At 41.6% G+C, this 27,712-nt stretch overlaps 1 protein-coding gene across 1 annotated transcript in view; it reads left to right on the plus strand.

Annotated features, from left to right (window-relative positions):
* LOC132885092 (polyadenylate-binding protein-interacting protein 2B-like) overlaps positions 1–23,391 on the plus strand; it is a 42,563-nt gene extending 19,172 nt beyond the window's left edge. Inside the window, exons 2-4 of the mRNA XM_060919439.1 lie at positions 20,879–21,039; positions 21,366–21,539; positions 22,682–23,391. Coding sequence (XP_060775422.1) covers positions 20,879–21,039; positions 21,366–21,539; positions 22,682–22,738 — 392 coding nt within the window. The 3' untranslated portion in view covers positions 22,739–23,391. The remainder of the gene's footprint in view (positions 1–20,878; positions 21,040–21,365; positions 21,540–22,681) is intronic.
* The last annotated feature ends 4,321 nt before the right edge of the window (positions 23,392–27,712 follow it).

A 27,712-nucleotide genomic window follows, 5' to 3' on the forward strand; every position in this document is an offset into this window, starting at 1 on the left:
ATGGCCGCCACCAGGGAATCCTCGACTCTGTGACATCATGTGAAAACTATCTATAATCACCTTCAAGAATGAGTTGCACAGCATAAAAATCTGCTAAACATCAAAGCAAGCATGCTTTTATTTGTAAATACAAGTAATTTTTATCTGCTACTCAACAAGGAAGGTTTGACTACCACGTACAGTATCAGTTCGGTAGTACGCCAGAAGAGAACCTTTTGTCACATGCACACTCAAGCACAGTGAGACACTCATCCTCTGCATTTAACCCATCTGAAGCAGTGAACGCACGCATACCCAGAGCAGTGGGCAGCCATGCTGCAGTGTCTAGGGAGCAGTTAGAGGTTGGGTACCTTGCTCAAGGGCACTTCAGCCCAAGGCCACCCCATGTTAACCTAAGTGCACGTCTTTGAGCTGTGGGGAAAACCATGCGGACATGGGGAGAACATACAAACTCCACTCAGAAAGGCCCTTGCTGGCCACTGGGCTCAAACCCGGAACCTTCTTGCTGTGATGCGACAGTGCTAACCACTGCACCACCGTGTCGCTGCCTTCCAGTACAGTTCAGCTGGTCTGGAAGAAGACGAGAGGAACGTGGATGAGGCAAAAGTTTTCATGGTGATGCCACAACTCCTGTCACCTCCATTCAGCTACTGTTGCACAGTTTTTAATGTAGCTTTGATACAATAGTCACATCAGGCCCTTCAGGTGTGTGCGTTTTTAAAGGAGAACTGAAGGCCATTTTTTTTAAATCAAAACTCTATCTCATTAAATATAGGAATGCATTTCTGATGGCCATTTTGTCACTGCTATAGCAAGTTCGGAGTGTTTTGAAATATGCTCTGTAATAGATCAGTCCATATGTCAAAGCAATGGCCATAAACGAGATTCGTTGAGACCTGTGCGAGACATCGTAGGACGGAAGTAAAACGTACAGCGGAAATCAATACGACCAACATTGTCAAAAGACGTGTGTGCCCTCTTTTGAATGCTGATGTAATCAAGCCGGAAGTTGTGTTTTTGTTTTGATAGCAATCAGGAAATTTGAAAAAAGTAGGCAGTAATCGTCATTTTTGGCCCTTTTCCATTACCCTTTTTCAGCTCACTTCAGCCCGACACAGCTCACGTTTCGACTACCTCAGAGCGGTGCGACTCAGCTCGCTTCAGCCCTACTCAGCACCCAAAACTCGCACGGTTTTGGAGTGGGGCTGAAGCGAGCCAAACTGAGCCGAGTGGTGCTAGGGGCGTGAGGAGACACTCCCCTGTGCACTGATTGGTGAGGAGGAGTGTCCTCACATGCCCACACGCCCCGCGAGCACGCTGGGATCTGCAAACACCGTAAACCCGGAAGAGGAAGAATTACGAGAATTATGAAGCCTTATGTGCCTCGCCTCATCTATACGCTCTTGCCAGTATCTGTTGGCGTTGTCGGTGACAACAAGCCACAGCACCAAGACCAGCAACACTAACGACTCCATGTTTATTATCCGGGTCATGAGACTACCGCTTAAAAGATCACGGTCACGGTTTGCGCCGCCTAACGACATCACGTGACATCCACCCACTTTCGCTAACTCCACCCAATGTGTCCACCCACTTCCAGCCAGCACGGTTCAGCGCGGTTGTAGTCGAAATGCAACTCCAACAGCCCTGCTCAGCTCGACTCAGCCACGTTGGTAGTGGAAAGGTGGCATTAAACTCGTTTTTGTGCAATATTTCGTTTGGAAAACTGTCTTCAAAATGGCAGCGCTGACACATCAAGTCTCCTGAAGATCACGCAGATAAGCGACGCCTGCCATGGACCAAACGAACTAAATTCATCTCATCTCATCTCATCATCTCTAGCCGCTTTATCCTGTTCTACAGGGTCGCAGGCAAGCTGGAGCCTATCCCAGCTGACTACGGGCGAAAGGCGGGGTACACCCTGGACAAGTCGCCAGGTCATCACAGGGCTGACACACAGACACAGACAACCATTCACACCTACACACAGCTAAAAACCGAATAGGCCGATAATGTTTGATTGCAATTAGTTGCCAATCCGAGTCACGATATAAGGTTACGAAAACTGAAAATGTAATTGAATAACACGTTAAGAAATAAAGCAAGTTTAAAAATGACTTCACTTCTCCTTTAACCAAGTCAGTTACTTTCTATACTGATGTTGGCCATGACTGTGTACACCTGGTTGAAGAATGAATTTGACCTGACTTGCATTCAATGAAAAATGGCTTTCCTAACTACATGAATTGAGCCTGGTTTTGTCATGGACAACAAATTTGCAGCATCAGACCCGAATATGATCCTCCGGCGCAATGACCAGGCCTTGTAGTGTGACCTAATCTAAGAACAGTGATGTGGGTTCTGGGATACCCCATGACACCCTAAAGAAAAGTCAAGCTTGTCAGAGGTCAAAGCCCCCCTTCTCCCCCCCCTTCTTTTTTCTATTTTGACCGCTCCTGTGGCGTGTTCCTTGAAGTTCCTTCTGTAGTGGTGATTAATTTCTTAACCCTCCTCCCCAACTACACACAAGGATGTGAGCAATGATTTGGTGGAGGTCAAACTTGTAATGACGCCAGTCGCCCAACCATGGCCTAATCTGACATGATCATTGTGAAAGGCAAAAATGTAGTCTGATCCTGGCATAAGAGAACCAAGATCCAGCCCGCGCATGCCTTTTTTTTTTTTTTTTTTAAATTGCCCTTTATTTTAGATTTATTCTGTTGTATTGTTTTCCACCTTGAGAATCAAGATGGTTTAAAAAGCTTTTTATATTTATCCCATGTTATATGAAGCCTGTCATGTCGCAAACAGCATATTGCAAATATATTGTGACACATTGTGACCTAATCTGTTGCAAGGTATTGCAAAACAGCCTGGTTTTTTTTTTTTTTAAAAAGATATGAATCATGCCAATGTTTAATACACCCACAGAAATCTTATCTGGAACCTGAGGCTGGTGTGGTTTGTTAGTGTATGTATGTTGTAGGCTTCTGTAAGATCAGTATTGTAAAGCTAATAGTCGAATTTATAAGCGCTTTTTATATTGTGCATCCCTAAAACCCGATGAAGAAATATTGAAGTGTTTTTTTAGAGTGTAAGTGATCTGAGGATCTGTGCCCAAAGTATCTACAAAGAGTTTTTCCCAAGTTGCTATGAATGACTGCATGCTTCATGAATGACTCAACAGCAAATGAGTTGTTTTCACTCAGTGCGTTTACATGCACATAGAGAAAATCGGATTTCTGCCGTTGCTCGACTGAAATCGAAGTTCTAAATGCCATGGAAACACCTTAGCTAGGCTGAAATTGAACCGAACTGGATTTCTCGTAATCGAGCTACACGACCTAGATTATGCAATTTTTGCCGAGCTACTTAGTGCATGTAAACCCTATCGAGCTATGTAGTCGAGCTACTTCAGCACTGCCCCTTCCGGAAGTGACGAGACCACAAGCGGGAAACACAACTGCCTTGGTTGGCATGACAACGGCATGAATCTTTTCTTTTTGTGGCATTGTTTGCACTGTTAAAATTTAGCTCACTTACTGTTTCACCAAATACAGCTGTTGCATAGCTGTGAATTGTGTACATAAACAAGTCATTGTGTGTGTGTGTATATATATATATATATATATATATATATATATATATATATATATATATATATATATATATAAAAAAACTGTGTGTTTATTAAGACACAAGTTAAATTGTAAGCAAAAAATGGACTTTAGAAAAATGTACAATTGTGCAAAATAAGTTGTCTTACAAAACAGTGGTCTGCGCAGGACAGTTTGTAGCCATACAGTCTGTTAGAGCAAGCCTAACAGCTTGAGCACGGAACTGCCAGTGTTACCAGATTGGGCAGTTTTAAGTGCATTTTGGCGGATTTGAACATGTTTTGGGCTGGAAAACGTCAGCAGTATCTGGCAACACTGCTGGTAACTTTGTTTATAATCTTGAATAGCTCTTCATGATGACAACCAGACGTGTACCAATACGATGGGGCGTGTAGCGCCACCTGTGGCTCGGGTGCACAGTGTACCTCACACAATAGCTCGATTTCCTTGTGTGCATGTAGGATTGGATTTCTCTGGCACCCCTGCTGGGACCCTTAGCTCGATTACCGACAGTAGCTCGATTTGGATGTGCATGTAAACGCACTGACTGTGGTCTGAAATCAGGTTGTTTTTTTGTTTTTTTTTTAAAGTGATATTGCACCGTGCAATGCAAACCTCTACATCAACATTCATTTTTACAGCAATTCTCATTTTTGGTAGCGAAGGGCATTTTGTTTTAAAACTCTATTTGCAGTAATGAGTTGGGAAAACATTGCTCTTTTGTACTGTATTACTTAATAGATGAGGTAATATCTGTACAACTCTTATTGAAATGCTCCCACAGTTAACCAATACCCCCCCCCCCCCCCCCCCCTTTTTTTTTTTTTTTTTAAATGTATGAAATACAAACTTGACTATAATGTTAAATTGCCAGCAACAACTTTTTAGGATTGTTGGTGACTAGTTTTTGCAGGTTTGGGACCTACTTTCAGTACAATTCCTTTCCTTTATCCTGTGGCCAGGAAATCGAGTCTGGAAGGTTGGATAAGACCAACTTGTAAAGCTAGGGTAGGTAACTTTGGAGAAATCCGCAAGAGTAAGCTAGATTTTTGAAAGTATCCAAATGAAAAATCTTACCCTTTCCCTTCAAAATGCAGGCACTCGAACTGCAAGGTTACTGGTGAAGGAGGATTTCATGATAGGATTGGGGGTAGACCTAACATTTTGATAAATGTAAACGATGAACATGGCTATTGTTAGTGGTCACAGCTGTTGACTAGCTCACTAGCTTTAGCAATATGTCTGCCTAGCCTTGTAGAAGAGTGTGCATGGGTGGACAGGCAGGTAGGCCGTCTGAACATTTTGTTCGGGCTGAATGAAGTGATTGGACGGTCTTTTTATAGCCCTGTGACTCAGATGATAAAACTTTTTTTCATTGTCGGAGCATTTGATTCATGTAAAGAGAATTTGAAGAAATATAACACGTGCTTCGGGGGGGAATCTCTACCCTAGCTTTAACTGTAAGCTTCTTTGTGAACACTGCTCTTCCTCACCATTCATCTGGTTGTGATTCTGTCCCTGTAGAAATGCATGTTTTCAGACAGGCTGAAGGGTGGATGTTTGTGTGTAGCCAGGTGGTTGCCATCAAACCTGTCTCTTTTATAGATCTTTGCGTCATTGGTGAACGAGTCCAGAAGGCACAGCCAGAGCAAGATTCTTGGCAGGAACAAGTTCACTGTTGGGGACCAAAAGTTCCCCTGCCAGACAGTCTGGTACAACTGACAGATTGACATGACCGACTGTATCAGGAGCTTCATTGGTAAAGCACAAGATCCTCCTGAAGGGCAAAAAGCTCCAGTTTGTGACCATTTTCCTTAGATCATCAGGTGATTGCAGGGTGATTTTTGTAATTGGTTATTTCTTCCTAAATTTTAGCCGTAAGAGCAAAAACAACTTTTCCCACCGTTCCCCTGAGGTGTGTGCTGCAATATAATTTTTCGTTGTTGAGGTACATTGGTAAACCATTTGATGTACACCAGGGCTGGGTTCAAAAGATCGGTTCACGTTCAAAAAATACGAGATTGATTCAGAAGCGTGTGGGTGGCTCGATCTCTTCCAGGTGGCTATAGGCACTATTTTCTCGACTGCGCAAGGGCCGCTATAAAAAGTGGGTGCCGGCAAACGAAACTTAAGAACGCGAGATGGCTGAAGCTGTACGGCTAAAATCACTGCCTGGCCTGAAAGCTGATGTATGGCATTACTTTGGATTCAAACGTTACGAGGACGGAGACGAGCTCAGAGCTGCCTCCCCCCCCCCCCCCCCCCCCCTTTGTGGTCAGAAACCCTGCCATGGGTATGTTATTCAACCAAAAGAGGGCCACCGAATGTCATGGTTTTGATTTAGAATTCAAATAAAACCTGGATTTTTTTCATTCCAAAATAAATCCTTTAAATCCTTGACTCTTCTCTGTGTCCCTCTTACACACAGATGCATGCACAAACACACATGGGGCTGTTCCTGTCAATAGGGACTTTTTTTTTTTTTTTTAAACTTTACTTTAAAGTGACAATCCAGCAATATCTAAATAGATCGAGATCGGATCATGACCTAATGAATCGGAATCGAATCGATCCAGGAAATCTGGATTGATTCTCAGCCCTAATGCACACCAAAGCCTGTATGACTATATAAATAAATAAACTGCATTCCCACGTTTGTTGCCTTTCAGGGCATCCTGCTGTGTAAACGAACATTGCACTAATGATCAGCTGCACAGTGCTCAGTATTATGTGCGAGAGAACCAGTAACAAATGTTTTTCAGTCATGAGTCTTCTTTCATCCTTTAAGAATTTATTTGCATAAATTGCTCCGTTGTTGGAGGCCAAGTATTAGAACCACACTCTTGGCATATATTGGTGTAATTACAGCCAAAGAGAGTGAAAGGACTTTTAAAAAAAAAAAATTTTCTTTGAAGAAAAGGCAGTAACACCTGCTAGAAGTCTATCTGAAGCCAGGAAATAGCATCGGGAAAGCAATTAACACAGGCTCAAAGTGGCTTTATCCTGAATGTGGAAATGAGGTCGTGTTCACACATCTGATCTGATCTTCTGTAAGATGACGGCTAACCTTCAAACAGTCCGGCTGGTCGTATATGTCCTGTGGGAATTGTCTTCTGCAGTAAAAGATCTCTTTAAATTAGGGTTGGACTATGAGACAATCATAGCATTTTACTTGAAGGCATTCATATGATGTATGCTTGGGATGGGTCATGATTATTTGAAGTCATTTAAATTGTATTTAAAAAAAAAAAAATTAAAGTTTATGCAGTCTTCAAAGAAGCATGGAATAGTTCTCAGTGAATATCAAATGGTATTTTTGCTTGAAATGCCCATCTCTAATACACACATCTGCTGAACAACTGTCAGCAACACCAAAACATGAGAAGTCTACAATTATTACTTTAAACTGAAAATGACGACTGTTTTTTAATAAATTTTGCAATTGTAATGCTTGAGGATAAAATTAAGACGAAATTATTAAAATGTTTTGTAACTGCAGGGGCGTCGTGGCTCAGGTGGATAAGGCGCCACACCATAAATCCGGGGACCCGGGTTTGATTCCGACCCGAGGTCATTTCCCGATCCCTCCCCGTCTCTCTCTCCCGCTCATTTCCTGTCTCTACAGTGTCCTATCCAATAAAGGTGAAAAAAGCCCCCCAAAAATATATTTAAAATGTTTTGTAACTGCTATTAAATAATATTGGCAAAGGATATCCCCATACCCAAGGAAACTCAGAAATGGGTACGTAAGGGTTCACCCAATTCACAATTCAACTGATGAGCTTGTGTTCACGGTTCAATTTCCTCCACAATATTTTTGAAATATTCAGTGAAATTTCATTAGCAAAAAATGTAGTATTTTCATATTAATTAGCTTAAATATTCCTTTTGTTAAATTAAACTTTCATTTTCTTAACCGTTTACCCACATTTGTAAAGGTTGCAGTAAAATATAATGGCCTGTGAACAATTCTTTATTAATAATGGAAAAAGGCTAATAACAAATGGGCCTTTTCTTAATAAACCTTTGTGAACATTTGTATTCTCCATTTTTACCATCACTTGGCTTTCAGCAGTTGGAGAGCTTGGATTTCTTTTTAAATTTATTTGTACAGTCTATCACAACAGCTCTTTCTCATTTTAGAAAGTTTTGGGTGTTTTTGTGGCATTAGCGCTTTGTTACTTCTGCATACAGTGAAGTTATGCATGTTCCTCCTATTGTAGGTTCTTGCACCCTCTAAACAAAATTACAGCGTAGACAAAAATGAACATTACACAGCCTGATATCAATTCACTTATTTCATTGTTTCAAGTCATTATGAAATTATATTTTTAAAAAGTGTATCAATATTGTAATAAATTATGACCGTGTACTGGTTATCAAACACAGCAAGATTCCCCCTGCCCTTTACTCTGAGCAGTGCATCTTTTTGCAACCAATCTTTGTTTAGAACATGATACTGACGATATTGAATGTCTGGAGGGGGAAAAAAATCATTCTTGAAAATATTTTAAGAGTGATGAAGAAATGTGACTTGATCTTTGTGTCTTCAAATTCTTTACTATACATCCAGCAAGGTTTCAAGACTTTTTTTTTTTTTTTTTTTTTTTTTAAATACCTTTAGCTAAATTGCCCAGGTAGCTCACTAGATATTCAAAGAATTGACTGAAAATCAACAAAACAGTCCTCTATGTCCCCTGACCTATATATCAAGTTTCAAGATATTGTCACATTTTTCAAGTTGTGCTGCAGGAAACCAACCCTACTGCTTTACAGCCCATGGCATAAGCCCACTGGACCTTTGGTCCAGGTGAGCTAAAAATTAAAATTTCTCACATTTTAGTATCAAAAGGCACATATACCAACTTTCAAGACCGTACCACTCAGTTTTCAAGTTCTGCTCTGGAAACAAACCTACCCCTAAAACTAACCTGAGAGACCAAGTCTGAAATTGTTTCCATGGAAACATGAAAAATTAAAATTTCTCAAGTTCCTTAGTATGAAAAGGCACATCGACATCACCTTGTTAACATGTGTACCAAGTTTCAAATCTGTATCATGAATAGTTTTTGGATGTATGCTCCAGAAATGAACTTTGCTCTTAGAAAATAAGTCAATTATTATTTTTGTTTTAATATGAAAATTTGAATTCCCCCCCCCCCCCCCCCCCCTTCAAAAACCCAAAATCGCAAAAGGCACCAGTTCACATGTTGCTTGATTGTGTACAAAGTTTCATGAATATATCTTCAGTAGTTTTAAAGATATGGCTCGGAAACAAAAACGTGACCAACCGGACAAAGAATCTGTTTCTGTATCCCCCACCAGTTTGGGCAGGGAATAATAACAATGTCCCTTTTTCTGGAAATCTCTTAGTAGTTAAGAAATAGAATTTATAGGTTGAAGGCAGAGCTTTGAGTGTGTTCACTTTATTTCATGGTACTTTCCCTAGTTAACATCAAGCTACAGAATTAAAAAAAATAATTAGCTGCTAACTGCTTGGTTATGTGCGCTCATGTTTAAGAGTCCGATCAGGGAACAAATACTGATGTTTCATTTCCAGTTAACTAACTGTGGCAACTTGTTTCTGCTAAAACTTCCAAGAAATCTATCTATTGTGTAATGTTTCCTTAATGTGTATAAGCATTTTTGAAATTATGTAAAATGACCTGGCGACTTGTCCAGGGTGTACCCCGCCTTTCGCCCGTAGTCAGCTGGGATAGGCTCCAGCTCGCCTGCGACCCTGTAGAACAGGATAAAGCGGCTACAGATAATGAGACTTGACTTTTTTTTTTTTTTTTTAAATGAACATACTGTAATAGAAATGTTGGCAATATTGTTTACTACAAGTGTAATTCCAATATTATTAAATTAAGTCAGACCAAATATTAAAGGTAGCCTGCCTTTCGAATTTTAAGTGTAGGTCATGCGTAGAATTTTCCCTGACACCCAATTATTTTTGTTTAGTGGACCGAAAGCAACTGAATTTAAATCAGACTTCTAATTTTATTAGGGTTTATATTTTATTTATATATATATATATATATATATATATATATATATATATATATATATATATATATATAAATAAAATATGAATGAACCATGTGGCCCTAAATTTTTATTTAATCCCCCCCCCCCCCCCCCACTTCACCATGACCCAATTCAAGATATTGCATCATGCATCACGTGGGCTTTCCCTGTTCACGCAAGGCATTGTGGGATACAAATTTAAAACAGGAGAGGAAAACTGAGGACGCGAGTGTGCGAATGAAACGTGAAAGACCGACTACAGTAACAAAGTGAGAAGAAAAGACGTTATGTTGCAAAGGAAAGGAAACTCGGGACCAAACTAATAAATATTGGCGGTCAGCGAGCAACTTGGTGTGATCAGCTGTTTGTTTAGCGACAATGATGTAACGGTCAAAGATAAACCTGTGCATGCGCACACGGACTTTCTGTCTATGCACATTATTTGCTCGGGAATCCCCTCAAATTAAACAACTTCCCAGCCACAGAATGTGGGTTTTTTTTTTTTTTTTGTTTTGTTTTTTTAAAGATACTACAGAAATAAATGTACATCACAATGACCAAATTTTAGACGGAACTAAATTTCACTGATTTTATGAACTCGAAAGGCCGTCTAACTTCTAAGGAGAATGTTCTTATAGTTTATACAATTGAAACTTCACACACACGACCTTTCATGAAAGGATAGTTATGCATTCATTAATTACACATTTGTGGTACGCTGCTTTACTGTAACGTTTATCTGCCTCTGATACATGAAGCCATTGATCGCTCATCTTTGTCTCTCTCTTTGCTGCTGGTGTCTGTGATTAATACACCCTTGATGAACTGATGAATACGGTGTTTTGCTTTGAGTTTCATACTTCACATTGATTTTTTTTTTTCTTCGATACGTACTTCGTTAGTATGATTTTCTTCTGTATTTTGAAATAAGATCTGATCCTCTGGTGGCGCTCACTTTGGAGCAGGTTTGTGTTTTGAGTGGATGTGTCAGCATGCAGTGAGGGGTATACTGTAAACCCTTATTTGGGCACGTTACACGTGTTTTAACACGCAGACCTGATGGACGTGTAGGATCGTCACTGTGTGACCTGTTCTTAAATTTCTCCCTGTTTAGCTGAAATAAAACACAATAACTGATTGTGATTTGATGTTAACTTGCTTTTATTGATGCTCTATAAAACGTCTTAAATATGTATCATCTTTGCCTTGTCTCTTAATTGTGCACACATCCTGCTATATAAATCCACCACGCCTTCTTTGATCTAGCTCTTTCTCAGGAAAGCCACAAGTGGCGTAAATCAAATAACCTCCCTGCTTCAACTCTCGCTCATGTCTGATTTTAATGAAAATCCTTTTATGTGGCTCTGAAATGCTACTGCAAAGGCTGTTCGTTTGAAAATGTATTTTGTAGTCAAGCCGGAAGTCTGCACACCCCTTTCACCTTCACGTTTTATTACATTACAGACTTGTTCTACAACAGCTGCTTGCTTTTCTTTTTTTTTTTTTTTTTTGTTACAAAATTCTACACAAGATAGCCCATGGCAAAGTGAAAGCAGGTTTTTAGAAAGTATGCAATTTTATTTTGACACAAATGGGTTATTTAGGGGTTACATATCTCTTAGCCTAATACTTGGTTGATGCACCTTTGGCAGCAATTACAGCTTCAAGGCGTCTTGGGAAAAGAGCTACGAGCTTGGCACACTTGTTTCTGGGTATGTTTGCTCATTCTTCTTGACACATCCTTGCAAGATCAGTCAGGTTGGATGGGGAGCATCGGTACACAACCATTTTCAGCTCCTTCTACAGATGTTCAATTAGGCTCAGGTCTGGGCTCTGGCTGGGCCACTCAAGGACATTTGGACCTTCTCCAAAGCCACTCCTTTGTTCTCTTGGCTGTGTGCTTTGGGTCGTTGTCATGGAAGGTAAACCTTCGCCCCAGTCTGAGGTCCAGAGCGCTCTGGAGCAGGTTTTCAAGAATCTTAGTGTACATGGCTGCATTCGTCTTTCCCGCTGCTGAAAAACATCCCCACGTCATGATGTCACCGCCATGCTTCACTGTGCGGATGGCATTAGCCAGGTGATGAGCAGTGCTTGGTTTCCTCCAGACTTGATGCTTGGTATTCAGGCCAAAAAGTTCAATTTTGGTTTCATTAGACCAGAGAATCTTGTTTCTCATGGTTTGAGAGTCCTCTAGGTGCCTTTTGGCAAACTCCAAGTGGGCTGTTGTGTGCCTTTTTACTAAGGCGTGGCTTCTGTCTGGCCACTCTACCATAAAGGCCTGATTTGTGGAGTGCTGCTTGGATGGTTGATCATCTGAAAGATTCTACCATCTCCACAAGGATATGCTGGAGCTCTGTCGGAGTGACCCTCAGGTTCTTGCTCACCTCCCTAGCCAAGGCCCATCTTCCCCAATTGCTCAGTTTGGCCAGGTCTAGGAAGATCCTTGGTGGTTCCAAACTTCTTCCATTTACGAATGAGGGTGGCCACTGTGCTCTTTGGGACCAGTAAAGCTGCAGCAATTTTTCTGTACCCTTCTCCATATCTATGCCTTGACACAGTCCTCTTTCTGAGGTCTGCAGATAATTCCTTTGACCCCATGGCTTGGAGTTTGCTCTGACATGCATGGTCAACTGTGGGACCTTTTTATATAGGCAAGTGTTGGCAATCCCCAATCATGTTCAAGCACATGTGGACTCCAAATAAGTTGTAGAAACATCTCAAGCAGCATCAGTGGAAATAAAATGCACCTCAGCTCACTTTTGGGTGTCCTATCAAAGGGTGTGTACATATGGTTTGATTTTTAATAAATTAGTACATGTCTAAAAACCTGCTTTCACTTTGTCGTTATGGGCTATTTTGTGTAGAATTGAGACAAAAAATGAACTCAATCTATTCTAGAATAAGTCATGTAATGGAAGGTGAAAGGGGTGTGCAGACTTTCCAGCTTGGCTGTACATGCAGTAGCATCCGCATGCAGCTAAAATGGTAGAAAAGTACAAATGGATTCATGCACTGTTAAATTTTAATGCTTTCTAAAGTCTGGTATTGCCAAATAAAAAAATTCAGTCTCCCACTGACCTGGCAACACTGCCATGTTATGAATTCTGCTCAACTTGAACTGTTCTTGAACTGTTTTACCCTTTAAGACCTTGTGTAACAAAGTAATATTAGTTGGACACAAACGATTTTATATTAAGCATAAGCCTAAAGTGAGTGTGTTGACCTATAGTAAGGACATGGAAGAAGGCCAAAGGGTTTAGAGCACCATTTGTGAGTCTGCGCTCACCTTGTGCTACCCCAGGCTACTTGTATCTGTATTGTCAATCACATGATAAATGTTCATGCTCATAAAATGAGTGCTGTGGAGTGATGGGCTGTATTCTATACACACACTGCCACTTTGATGGAAAACTTGTACTTTTCATGTAGTTATGCAGTCAGCCAATCATGTTACAGCAATGCAGTGTATATAGTTATGCAGATACAGAGAATTGACAAATTTTAAAATCAGTTGACCAATCATTATTAACCTTCTAAGGTTGAGGGCTTCGCCAGTGAAGCGCGACAGTTTAGAATGAGGAGGTCATGTATTTGGATAAGTATCCTTGAGTTTTTCACCATACAAGCATGATAAACACATTGAGACACTTTACGTTTCCTATGTGCCCACTGCCAAATATATTTTAAGTTACCTAAATTAGATGAAACCTAAAACTTGTCGTCTTACTCAGGCCCTGTCCACACGGCAACGGATTCAGGTGAATCCGATACAATTGTTTATCATTTCGGCCTGGTGTCTACACGGCACTGGCGTTTTGGGTGCCCCAAAACGCAATCTTTTGAGAACGGGTTCCAGAGTGGAAAGATCTGGCAACGTTGCCGTTGCGAAGTCATCTGGATGAGTAGAACGGATTTGTTTACAATGACGTCACAACCACATGACTGTCAGTGCTTCACGCCGGGTAGAAGTGTAACGAACTCTATGCGAGTTGTCAACAAATCCTATAACTTGGTTCATGAAACGCGCTTACAAAATATTTTCACTGAATGTTTATTGTGTAGTGGTGCAAAGTGAGAGAGAGAGAGAGAGAGAGAGAGAGAGAGAGAATAGCTCTTAGGGCAGAGTCAATCCCGCCAGCAAAAATAGGGGGGGAAAAAAGGAGCGATCTCACCTCTTCAGATGTGGATTTAAGTCCTACAATACATTCCTCAAAAAGGGCATAGAAAAACAAATTAATCCATCAACGTGTAGCATTCAATTTATTCCGGACCATTAAAGACGCCGCCTTCCGCGTAGAATCATACGTCATCCTCGCCGCCGTATTGGATAGGTCAAAGCGGAGAATAAAGATGCCTCATTCATGTGCTGCGTTTAACTGTACCAACAGGTTTACCATCCAAACAAGATCACAGGTGAGACTGGAAAAATACTTTTCATTGTATTTGGTCATTATAACGTAATTTTACGAACAGATTTTTCTGACTTTGTGGCTAATATGAAGTCTCGCGCATAAGTTTATGCGCATGCGTCCTTACTACTTCTATTGTTCTGGCGTCTCCGAAGAGACAGTCTTACAGCGCCCCTAGAGGTGTGGGATGTGTATTGCATCATTTTCAGCAAGCGTTGCGTTGCCGTATGGACCTGATATTTTACTGATCGTTGCCCATGTGGACGCGATATATATATATTTTTTTTAAATAACATCTCGTTGTCGTGTGGATGTAGCCTCAGTCACACCGGAGTCAGAGTGCTGAGTGCCCACTTGGGCAGTCATAAAAGGCTATTCGCATGGTAACGGCATGATCATCACTTTCACTCTTTTGGTTTTCTCTTTCTCAGTGGGAACACCCATCGTAAACAGGATAAAATCTTTCAGCCAAAGCTTAGGTTATTTGGAGGTAAAACTTGTTGCGAAATGGCACACTTTTTTTTTTTTTTTTTTTTTTTTTTTTTTTTTTTAAACGCACTGCATGATTCAGGACAGTGACTCAATTCAATCTTGAGAACTGTAACACTGAGCTTTTTTATATAATTTATTTAAAAAAAAAAAATTGAACTTGGACTCAATCTAGCTGAAGATCAACTCGAGTAAGTGTAAATATTTATTATGAGCAGATTGGTTGGTGTGCACATGTTGTGCATACACAGGAAAAATGACTGCAGTTTTTTCCAGAGTTAAGTATTTTCCTCAAAAATAGTTAATTTTGCTCTATTTTGAGTTTAGATGGTAACATGTGGAAGTGGAAGCAAAATTAGAGTAATTGTGTAACAGATGGTTGTGGCTCTGAATGGAGTAAAATGGTAAAGTTAATTTCAAGACGCACTGAATGGTGTCAAATACCAGATAAATGAAGCTGTTGTAAAAAAGAAAAAGCAGTTTTAGAACAATGTTGGAATGGGTGAAAAAAAAAAACATGACCTTACCCATTGATTCAAGATGTTATTTGTCATACACAATAACAGACACAGCAGTTTATTATTGTGTAATGAAATTCTTATTTTGCAACTACCCGACCAAACTACATTGTATAAAAATACGAAATATAAAATGCATATGCAATGCAAAATATAGAAGTAGAATGAAAAACATAATAAAAAAAAGCAATCAAACAATATGCAAACATGGAGGTAGATATAATGTGCAATGTCTCTTGTGCAAAACTGCAAATATAGAGGTAGATGGTGATTTTATAATCCGTGGTTCATTGGGACGTGACCTGATGGGATTAAGAGATGGCAGTGGGAGGGGTTTTCACTCTTCTCATTGAAATGGAATTTTTTTTTTTTTACCTTTCTCATTGAATGTCAACCCTTTTATCCCAAAACAATAGGGGACAAATTTTTGATGACCAGTTAAGTGTCCAAATTAATGGAGCAAATTTTAACTTTTTGTGCTTGATGCATTCCTCAGACTGAACAGAATCACCTCAAGTGATCAAAACAGTTCATCGCAATGGGTAAGGTCGTGTATCCGCGCGCGCGCGCACACACACACACGCGCACGCGTACGTACGTACATTCCAACATGGATCTAATGCCCTGTCCACACTAGGGATTTTGTACCGCAACACCTGTCCACACTAGCAACTATACCGGTACTGTAGCGCTTCGCTGTAGTGTGGACAGATGAAGCGGCTCTGTATTGATACAAATATAATGCGCATGCGCAAAGTCACACACCTCAATCGATGTCTTCACTGAATAAAATAGTGAAGAACGGAGATTCGTTTGCTTCTTTCTCAACTGCCTCGTGCGTTTTATACGATTCGACTAAATAAATGACCACCAGAAATAGACTGTACGTTGACGACAAAAAGTGCACACACGTTGTTTCATCCGCCATATTCTCGGAAGGAAGTTACTCTGTAACCACGGAAACATTTCACGCACGCGCATTTTGACTATCGTGAAAGAAAACCGCAAACATTTCTCGCTAGTGTGGACAGATGCACTAAACTGTACTGGTATACTTTGTATCGATACAGTTGTACCACTATCGTACCGGTATATATGTGTACACAGCTTAAAACTGCTTTTTACATTTTCTTTGTACTTAAAAATCACAGACCTACTACTAGGGTTGGGCGGTATTACGGTAAGAAGGTATCCCGAGGTATCCAAAAGTACCAACGGTATCGGTCTCATTACCGTCATTTAAAAAAAATATATATCTAAATAAATATGGAGTACATGAGGTCATAATATAAAATAATAAATTGAAGATCATCCCGAATAACTGTGTGATCGTATTTTCACTAATTCTATCAATTTCCTAAAGAAGTTCTCATCGTGTGCAGGGTTGTTTGTCGTTACCATGGCAACCCTGCGTGACATTTGGAGTCTGACAGAAAGCTTCGCAAGAGACTGAGACCGGGGGTGTCATGGCTCAGATGGCTAAGGCACCGTACCATAAATCCGGGGACCCGGGTTCGATTCCGACCCGAGGTTATTTCCCGATCCCGTCTCTCTCTCCCCCGCTCATTTCCTGTCTCTCTATACTGTCCTATCTAAAAAAAAAAAAAAAAAAAGACTGAGACCGCGGTTGAAAGATGGCAAGTCAAGATAACGAGTTAGTGGCAAAAAAAAAATACAACATCGGCAGTGTGGCAGTATTTTGGTTTCAAACCAAACGAAAAATCTAATGTGTCCCCTAAGGCACACCATAGCCTGGGGTACTCCACTTCCACGAGATCTCTCCAATGAGTTGTGTTTTGAGTAGGTTACATGAGTAACAGCAAGGTAAAATAATATAACGTATGACATTTGGGATGTGGGTAATAAACGTTTGAAATGTCATCTACTGAAGAAACGGAAGAATACGCTACGATGTTAACTGTTCGGTTTCTGGTGGGAATTAGCAATGCGCTTGCTATCTTTGTTGGGTGTGTTAAACCGTATGGATTTAAGTGGAATAATTGTAAGGAGTTATGTGATCAAGACAACGTTTTAAGCAAGGTAAGGCCATTTGATTATTAATTTCCCCGCCATGGCATGACGTGGGCCCATATGATTTTGCCTTGTGCAGCTATCACGCATTTGAATTAGGTTCGCCTCATTTGCGCTGAAGAATATGGTTTATCGCGCAGTCTAAACGGACTTGGGTGTTGGTTGATTCTTTTTCTTTTTTTTATTTCCCATGCTTGAAAGGGTATGATCCTGCTCATCGTGTACTTTTTTTGATGGAGTAGGTGAAATAGTGCTGCAAATGGCGTTTCAACGCAGACATGTGTAAACGACAGTTGAATGCTATTTTCAAGATGAAGGAAGAGTTGCGTGATGCTTTGAAATATCTCTTAATCCATTCACCAATGCACAAAATTCGCTTTGCTGCTTAATCCATACCACAATGCACACAATTCGCCATGCTGCTTTTAAATAGTACATTTGAGGCGTAGGCGCACGTTACACAGTAGGCCGAAACAAAATATTTTTTTCTCGGTAATACCGTATACCCCGGGAAAACACACAGTTTAAAGGTATCAAAATTTGGATACCGCCCAACCCTACCTACTACATAGATGATATTGTAGCTGAACTTGTGCTGAATACAAAAGTCATATGACTTTGCAAATACTGCTTAGATTTGTTGAAATTGGCATGATCTGATTTTCTTGTCAAAATCATTAGTGCCAGAAAACACCCTCAGACCCCAGAGGGTTAAAGCAGCTATGAGCATATTGGTGTTTTACTGATGGGTTTGTAGTTATTGCCGTGCTAGTGAATGTTACTTGCGCTCTAATCCTTGTTAATAATTGGTGTTCAGGCAAGTATGGTTCAAAGGATGTCGTAAATGAAGCTGTAAAAATTCTTTCTTTTGTACCAGATTTGTAGGTCTCGATGACCTGCATTTTCCTGTAGTTAGAGAATTTTAGAAACATATGGTGGGTGTTTCATATAAATTATAGGCAACTATTTGCACACAGGATTACAAACCGAGAAACTATTCCATCCTTTGAATTATATGGACAAGCAGTGATGAGTAAAACTAGACATGTGATGACTCTTGAGCTTTATAATGAGGGTTTTCTTTTTCTTTTTTTTTTTTTTAAATAACACGGCACTTCACATGGCCATCTAACACACTCCCACTGCTCAAGCACACTACAGGAAAAATACATGGCTATTACAGCAATGTCAACAAACCTGTTGGCTTTAGAAAAATTCTAAATATTGCAGTACAAAATAACCACCCAGCATATATTCAATCCCGTATAGTGTATGGATACTGTATATTGGATCACTAATACCCCTTTTCCACCAAATCAGTTCCAGGGCTGGTTCGGGGCCGGTGCTGGTTCACAACTCGTTCAACTTGCGAGCCAGCTGAGAGCCATAGCTCGCGGTGCTAAAGGGAGCCACGTCAGTTACGTCGCTACGTTTGCATAAACCTTGGTGCGAATATCGAAGCAAAAACAACACGGAAGAAGCAGCAGCAGCAACGACAATAATAATGGATGACTTCGTTTGTACAGCTGCTGCTTCTCGTCGCTTAAAAATGGCGACCTTTCGCGGTCTTGTTATTGTTGTCGGTCTTAACAACTCTGCCCCCCCGCTGACGTAAGCAGTTCTTTCCTCTGGCCCAGCAGAGAGTTGGTGCTAGCCTGGAACCGGTTTTTCTGGCCCCAGAGCCAGTTCTTTGTCAGTGGAAACAGAAAACCCGGTTCCAAACTAAGCACTGGCCCCAAACCAGCCCTGGAACTGCTTTGGTGGAAAAGGGGCATTAGTAAAATCCAGGTGAAATCTTATTTTATTTTTTTTTTTTAATGGAGGTTTTTTGGCCAGGAGTTTTAACTTGCTTTGACCCCATGATGTGTGCTGAGGGATTCAGCCAGTGCTCCTTTGTCCTTGTGTGTGTGCAGTCTTCTCTGGTTGATTTTAATCTGTCGGTCTGTCTGCTCGTAGCTCTTTTTACACAGGTGTTCTGCAGTATTGGCATAAAGAAGGCACCTCAATGTTCCAGCTTTGGTTGTTTGTGACTTCATTTGATTCGGTGTACACTGGAGTGCTGGGTTTTTGTTGTGCGTGTGTGTCGTGACCAGAGGCCTGATGTGTCACAACAGAGCGTCGGCATCTAGGGTGACCCATCTACACACTGGAAATGGGAACACTCCGAACATACCGGCGCTGCTTTAAAAACAGCAGTTGGTACTCTTGTTAGCCATGCACATTTATACCACTCTTCATACCCAAGTAACGTTTTGTTGAGCATCATGCACAACATGTATTTGTGTGGCACGGTGGTGTAGTGGTGGACACTGTTGCCTCACAGCAAGAAGGTTCTGGATTTGAGCCCAGTGGCTAACTGGGACCTTTCTGTGTGGAGTTTGCATGTTCTCCGCGTGGCTTTTCTCCGGGTGCTCCGGTTTCCCCTACAGTCCAAAGACACGCGGGTTCGGTAAAATATGCAGCCACTGGGTTTATACAAGAAAGTGCATACTTGGTGCCAGTCCCAAGCCTAGATAGATTTGAAGGCCCAGTGTGAGATTAGTGTGAGCTAAACTGGTTTATTAACCTTTGGAAATTATCACTTCCATTAAATAACTTGCATCTAAGGCTACGTTCACACTGCAGGCTGAAGTGACTCAAATCCGATCTTTTCGCCCATATGTGACCTGTATCCGATCCTTTATTGACAATATGAACGACACAGATCCGATTTTTTCAAATCCGACCCAGGCCGTTTGGATATGTGGTCCTAATTCCGATTCCTATCCGCTCTTTTCATATGCGACTTCAGTCTGAACCGCCAGGTCGCATTCATCCGACTTACACGTCATCAACAAGCCACAAACGTCACTATTCTGCGCTGAAGTAGGCGGCGGGTCTCTCAAAGTTACAACATGGCGCATAATCACGGGCGCAGATAGAGGGTGGGACGAGTCATATTTAAATTCACCTCGTTCGGTCCCCCCTACTTATAGGGAGGAAAAAACGTCTATGCTGTCTGTCTTTGCATAAGGCAAACCTCACGGAAAAATCAAAAGACTAATTACCATTCGGTTTATTGAGGTGCACAGCAGTGTATACATAGTTGCAACAATTCACATAAAACAAGACTGATATTCGGTTGGTTGAGCTGCGCAGACTGCACAGGTTGCGAGCTCGAGCTTGGTTGCTATGGTTACTAACAACAAGTTTGACAGGCATATCGAGGTTGGGGTTGGTTTGCTGGCAGCTTTGTCCCCCCCAGTTTTTTGTCCCCCCCAGTTCAAAAACCGTATCTGCGCCCCTGTGCATGACGACAATGCGAGGGACGCTTCGGGCTGTGAAGGTTCTGAATCTTCTCAATGGAAGGACGCAGAGGTTAGGGAGCTGATTTCCATTTGGGGGGATGCAGCTATTCAAGCTAGATTGGATGGGTCATACCGCAACCGGGCGGTTTTACTTCCGTAAACACTGGCCATGCTCACTGCGTGTGACGTCGTCGTATCCTGCAATGCGCATGCGGAACACTTTTAGGTCGCTTTTCGTTCATACTGAGGATCACATACAAGTCGCATATATTTGTTAATGTGAACGACCTCACAAAAAAATCGGATTTCACAAAAAAATCGGAATTGAGCATTAAGCCTTGCAGTGTGAACGTAGCGTAAGAGACGTCATAGCCACAATATAACAGGTTTGTGTCCTTTAGCTGAGCTGCTTTTTTTGGGGGGGGGGGTCGCAGAAAACTGTCGTGTGGTGGGTATTTTTATTTTTTAATGATTTTTTTTTTTTTTCTCTCTCTCAGAGCCGACGGATCTGAATGGGCCTGATCTAGCAAAGACGCTGGGGGGTGGGACTCCAGGGAAAGATGGAAAAGACTCTGTAACCAATGGGCATGCAGAGGGAGACATTAACCCGTTTGCTGAGTACATGTGGATGGAGAACGAGGAGGAATACAACCGGCAGGTGAGTGCATGCACCATTGTCTGGCAGGCTGTGTAGGTGTGCGAGTGAGTGATTTGTAGCAAAGCTGGTGTGAACCAGCTCTCCTACTTCAGCACACCTTTTTTGTTTTGCTTAACCAGTTCTGTGCTCCACATGCTGACATGCAGTGGCCTGTCTGCAGTATTATCCTGACCTGCATCAGTTCATTTCTTAAAAAAAAAAGCACACCCTTTTGAGTGAGGGTGAAGGTTTTGCTACCAGTCCTTTTGTGAGTCAGAAATAGTTCCCCTCCCCTCCCCAAATCCCCCTTTATTCTCTTATTGTGGCCTTTTGTTACTGTTTCTCAGGTAGAGGAGGAGCTGTTGGAGCAAGAGTTTCTAGAGCGCTGTTTCCAGGAAATGTTGGATGAGGAGGATCAGGATTGGTTTATTCCAGCGAGAGACCTTCCTCCAGGGATGGGACAGATTCAGCAGCAGTTTAACGGCCTGTCCGTCAGCGACAGCAGCACAGAGGAGATCGTGGTGAGCTTTAAAGTGCATATCCTGGACCAAATTCGTTTTTCTTTTTATATGAAAGTATGTCCCTTTACACACTCATCCAGAAGGGTAATTTTGCACAAGGCCATCTGTCTACAGCAGAAAATAAAATAAAACGCGTCTGGAAAAATCCCAAGGGAGTCTGGAGCCAGATTCGTGACGTCACCTGCGAAAGCGCCAGCAGGCTGTGAGAGCTTGCACGGTTTCAGTGCACAGCCTGTGTAGACCAAGTTTAGCAGCGAGCGATTTTGCATTGAAATATGGAATTGTCACCCGAGCGCAATGTTACTTCACCTTTGGATGAAGAATGTAATGTTGCTACACCCTCCTCTGATACATCTGTTAACCATTTTAATAATTACGCGATAACGTTAAAGAAATTTGCAGAAAAGCACCAGGTCGTTTTCTCATAAACAAACCAGCGCTGACATAGGATTCAGAGGGAGGCGTCCCGCTCGCGACGTCACGATAATCAATGTTTCTCGGGAAATCCAAACGCCAAGTTTTTTCAGAGGCGGACCAATTCGCCTCAAATGGCTTGATTTCAACTGAATTTTTCTGGTATTGCGCAAGGTCAAAAAAATTGCACAAAATGTGACAAATATTTGACCAAAGTTTAATATAAAATAGGAGAATTACATTGATCTCGCTCCTGAATTTACCCGTGGTATGCACTTTTTAAGACCTGGCAAGCCCAGTTTTGCCTGAATGTCTTTGTCGACACGTGTTTTAGTGTCGGTGGTACAGGATTACAGGACTGCGCAGATGCTTAGCTTTACTTGCTTAACATGAACGTTTTGGTCCCACCTTTAAAAGTTTAAAGTTTTCTAACTCGGTTGTTTTTATTTAAAAAAAAAATTGTGTATTTTTACCTGCTTTGGCCATAAAATAGCCACAGATGCTAAAATGGCAATAAATTAAATAAACAAACATGAACGTTTTGCTAGTTGAGCCATTTGGGAGAAGAATGACAACCCCAAAATTAAACGTGCGGCCCTAGCATGGATCATATTACAAAACAGCAGCATAAAAATGACCATGAAGTTCATGTTCTGGAATGTAATGTGCTATAATCTGATACAATGTCCCCTCTCTCTCTCTCTCTCTCTCTCTCTCTCTCTCTCCAGCGCAAGAGCAGCTTAAACCCTGAAGCCAAGGAGTTCGTCCCAGGAGTGAAATACTAGGGATCATCCTCACCCTCTGGAGTGGAGCCCTCTCATGCACATAGAGACTTTTTTTGGCTGGAATTGACCCAGTCATGTATACGCGCTCATAAATATGTACACACACACACAGCTGTGAGGGCTGGAGGAGGAGGGTGAGGGTTTTTGGGGGCGGGAGGGACGAGGGTTTATCTAATAAGCTTTTTATTTTTCCATTTGTTACATGTAAACCAAGGGCAGGGAGTTTAGACACAGCCTCTAGGAGGTGCCATGGCATCCTGACATTGTACTCAATACAGAGCCGATTTTCTTTCTTCCTTTCTATTGATAAGCCGAGACGACAGATCAGCCCAGCTCTCACTTAGAAGTCCGTGCCTGATTATTATGTATTTACTTTCTCCTTGCCTTTTTTTTTTTTTTATAAGGGAGGTTTGTCTGGCTGGGATAATCATGCCTCATAACTGTGGGTGCGGAGGGCAGTTTGGGGTGTGACTGGATGTAAAGTGGTTCACTGGATAATGGGCCAGTTTGAGTAGAATGGCAAGAAAAAGCTGTGGAGGTTTTCACATGAAAACATTATTTGCTTTTCGAGTAGAAATTCTTACATGCAAGTATGCAGTTATTTGAAACAAAAAGAAGGAAAAAAGTAAATAAAAGTTTAAAAATGTTCGTAACTTGCTGAGCATTTGTGTTTTTCATGGATTTTTTTTTTTTTTTTTACTCAATTTTCTAAAGTTACGATAAGCATATGCTAGCGCGCTGTTAATCCTGCGTGCTGCGCTTCTGTTTTCTCCCGATACGGCTTAATTCTCTGGAGTTTTGTCATTTATGGAAAACACTTCCTTATGTTCTCTATAAACAGTTGAATAATTTGGAAACGTGCCGAGCATATGGAGTTTTAGGCTATTATTTATGAAGCACAAAATGCATTGAAAGGTTCCTTTTGTTTCAAGTCGGTGAAATTTGTCATTTTCAGATGAACCTTTTTTTTCTGTCTGTCAGCTTGAATTTGTTGCTGTGGTAACCATGTGAACGTGCCTGCTTCAACACCTCCAGGGGCATCAGAGCCAAGCAGTGGACTGGAGTAGTGTTGAGTGTGAGGGTATAGTCTTGTACCTGGCCATTAGGACTTCACAATGTATTCTCAGTTACACAATACGTCATTTTACACAATTTAAAAAAAAAAAAAAAGTGACAGCCTAAATTAAGCTTTGATCTCTCTTTTGGCCAAAGTTTTCAGTCCCCAAATGGCCACCAGAAAATAGCACACGGTTACAGATCTTGTCAGACACGTCCATTTTGACATACGATGATAAAGCATGTAATAACATACAGTGGAGGAAATAATTATTTGATCCCTTGCTGATTTTGTAAGTTTGTCCACTGACAAAGAAATGAACATTCTATCATTTTAATGGTAGGTTTATGTTAACTGTGAGAGACAAAACATCAAAAAGAAAATCCAGAAAATAACTTCATATAAAAGATATAAACTGATTTGCATTTCTTTGAGTGAAATAAGTATTTGAACCCTCTAGCAAACAAGACTTAGTATTTGGTGGCAAAACCCTTGTTGGCAAGCACAGCGGTCAGACGTTTCTTGTAGTTGATGACCAGGTTTGCGCACATGTCCGGAGGAATTTTGGTCCACTCCTCTTTGCAGATCATCTCTAGATCATTAAGGTTTTGAGGCTGTCGCTTCGCAACTCGGAGCTTCAGCTCCCTCCATAGGTTTTCTATGGGATTAAGGTCCGGAGACTGGCTAGGCCACTCCATGACCTTAATGTGCTTCTTCTTGAGCCACTCCTTTGTTGCCTTGGCTGTATGTTTTGGGTAATTGTCGTGCTGGAAGACCCATCCATGACCCATTTTCAGTGTCCTGGCAGAGGGAAGGAGGTTGTCACTCAGGATTTTACGGTACATGGCCGCGTCCATTCTTCCGTTGATGCGGTGAAGTAGTCCTGTGCCCTTAGCAGAGAAACACCCCCAAAGCATAATGTTTCCACCTCCATGCTTGACAGTGGGGATGGTGTTCTTCGGGTCATAGTCAGCATTTTTCTTCCTCTAAACACGGCGAGTTGAGTTAATGCCGAAGAGCTTGATTTTGGTCTCATCTGACCACAGCACCTTCTCCCAATCACTCAATCATTCAGGTGTTCATTGGCAAACTTCAGACGGGCCTGCACATGTGCCTTCTTGCGCAGGGGGACCTTGCAGGCACTGCAGGATTTTAATCCGTTACGGTGTAATGTGTTACCAATGGTTTTCTTGGTGACTGTGGTCCCAGCTGCCTCAAGATCATTAACAAGCTCCTCCTGTGTAGTTCTAGGCTGATCTCTCACCTTTCTCGTGATCACTGATACCCCACGAGGTGAGATCTTGCGTGGGGCCCCAGACCGAGGTCGACTGATGGTCATTTTGTATTTCTTCCATTTTCGAACTATTGCACCAACAGTTGTCTCCTTCTCACCCAGCTTCTTGCTTGTGGTTTTGTAGCCCAGTCCAGCCTTGTGCAGCTCTACAATCTTGTCCCTGACGTCCTTAGACAGCTCTTTGGTCTTGCCCATGTTGGAGAGGTTGGAGTCTGACTGATTCTGTGGACAGGTGTCTTTTATACAGGTGTCAATTTAAGACAGCTGTCTTTAATGCAGGTAACGAGTTGATTAGGAGGGTCTAACTGGTCTTTGGGGGCCAGAACTCTTAATGGTTGGTAGGGGATCAAATACTTATTTCACTCAACGAAATGCAAATCAATTTATATATTTTTATAAAATGTGATTTTCTGGATTTTCTTTTTGATATTCTATCTCTCACTGTTAAAATAAACCTACCCTTAAAATTATAGACTGTTCATATCTTTGCCAGTGGGCAAACTTACAAAATCAGCAAGGGATCAAATAATTATTTCCTCCACTGTAACTCAGTTAAAGTGCATATCTTGGACCAAATTCATGTTTTTTTTTGTTTTGTTTTGTTTTTTTTAAATATGAATGTCCCTTTATACTCCTACAGAAGGGTAATTTTGCACAAGGCCATCTGTCTACAGCAGGAAAAGAAAAAAAAACGCGTCTGGAAAAATCCCAAGGGAGTCTGGAGCCAGATTCGTGATGTCATCTGCAGAAGCGCCAGCAGGCTGCGAGAGCTTGCAGGGTTTCAGTGCACAGCCTGTGTAGACCAAGTTTAGCAGCGAGCAATTTTGCATTGAAATATGGAATTGTCACCTGAGCGCAATGTTTATTCACCTTTGGATGAAGAATATAATGTTGCTACACCCTCCTCCGATACATCTGTTAACCATTTTAATAATTACGCGATAACGTTGAAGAAATTTGCAGAAAACCACCAGGTCGTTTTCTCATAAACAAACCAGCGCTGAAGTAGGATTCAGAGGGAGGCGTCCCGCACGCGACGTCACGAAAATCAATGCTCGCCGGGAAATCCAAACGCCAAGTTTTTTCAGAGGCGGACCAATTCGCCTCAAATGGCTCTATTTCAACTGAATTTTTCTGGTATTGCGCAAGGTAAAAAAAATTGCACAAAATGTGACACATATTTGACCAAAGTTTAATATAAAATAGAATTACACTGATCTTGCTCCTGAATTTACCCGTGATATGCACTTGAAGCTATCAACTAGCAGGAAAAAGTCCTTTTTTTTTTTTTTTTTTTTAAATTGTCCTTAGTTGAGTACACAGGCTTACTAGGTGTATTTGCATTTTACATTCACCAGCCACTTGAACGGCTGTACACTTGTTCGTTCCAATGCAATTTTCCGGTCAGTCATTTCTGTGGCAGCAATGCAAAACAAATTCAAGTGGCTACTTATTCGCTTCAGTTCATGTCCACATCAAACCGCACAGCAGTCTAGAGAGTTGACATGGAACGCTACGAAAACAGACGTACAATGAGCAGCAGGTTTGCTGATGGAAATGGAGAGCTGAGGCTAGAGGAAAGTAGGTAGACTGGTTTGAGCTAACAGGAAGGTTAGAGTAACACACAACTGCTCTTTACAACTGTGATGAGCAGAAAAGCATCTCCGAATGCATGATGTTACAGCAGCAGCAGATAACATCAGGGTCACTCCTGTTAGCCAGAAACAGGAATCTTTAGCTGCACTGAGCACAGACTTGCTAAACTGGACAGAAAAAGACCAGGTGACTGACTGGAAAAAACAATCTTCAACAATCCGGTTTAGCCTCTTGTACCAGAGAAGAGCACCAACGGTGAGGGAGGGAGGGAGGGGAACAGTTTCATTTATTTGGCTTCATAGTAAAACCTTAGGAGAGATTCCAGCTAACATGCAGTATGTCATTACTAGGTGTGTAGCCAGACCTTTTACAAAAGGGAAACCATGTTACGCCCCAGTCACTGTACTGGGGTATCAATTTTCTTCATCCATAGAAAATGATAATGTGGCCACCCCTTTGTGTGTGTAGCTTTAGTAGGATCTTGAAGTGACGTTTGTTGCCTACCAAGCTAAAAGGTCATAGCTAATATAAGATTAGGTTACATCATGAGCATGCTTAAGTTATTGTACACAGGTTATGAATTATGAGCTAATAATCATTATTTTGATGTGTAATGTTTATCATGGTGGCGTAGTGGTTAGCGCTGTCGCCTCACGGTAAGAAGGTTCTGGGTTCAAGCCCAGTGGCTGATGAGGGTCTTTGTGTGGAGTTTGGATGTTCTCCCCGTGTCCGTGTGGGTTTCCTCCGGGTGCTCCGGTTTCCCCCACAGTCCAAAGACATGCAGGTTAGGTTAACTGGTGACTCTAAATTGACCGTAGGTGTGAATGTGAGTGTGAATGGTTGTCTGTGTCTATGTGTCAGCCCTGTGATGACCTGGCGACTTGTCCAGGGTGTACCCCGCCTTTCGCCCGTAGTCAGCTGGGATAGGCTCCAGCTTGCCTGCGACCCTGTAGAACAGGATAAAGCGGCTAGAGATGATGAGATGAGATGTTTTAACAGATGCTAAGTAAAACTGGACAACAGACCA

This window comes from Neoarius graeffei, chromosome 1, assembly GCF_027579695.1.
Source record: "Neoarius graeffei isolate fNeoGra1 chromosome 1, fNeoGra1.pri, whole genome shotgun sequence".
Lineage (NCBI taxonomy): Eukaryota > Metazoa > Chordata > Actinopteri > Siluriformes > Ariidae > Neoarius > Neoarius graeffei.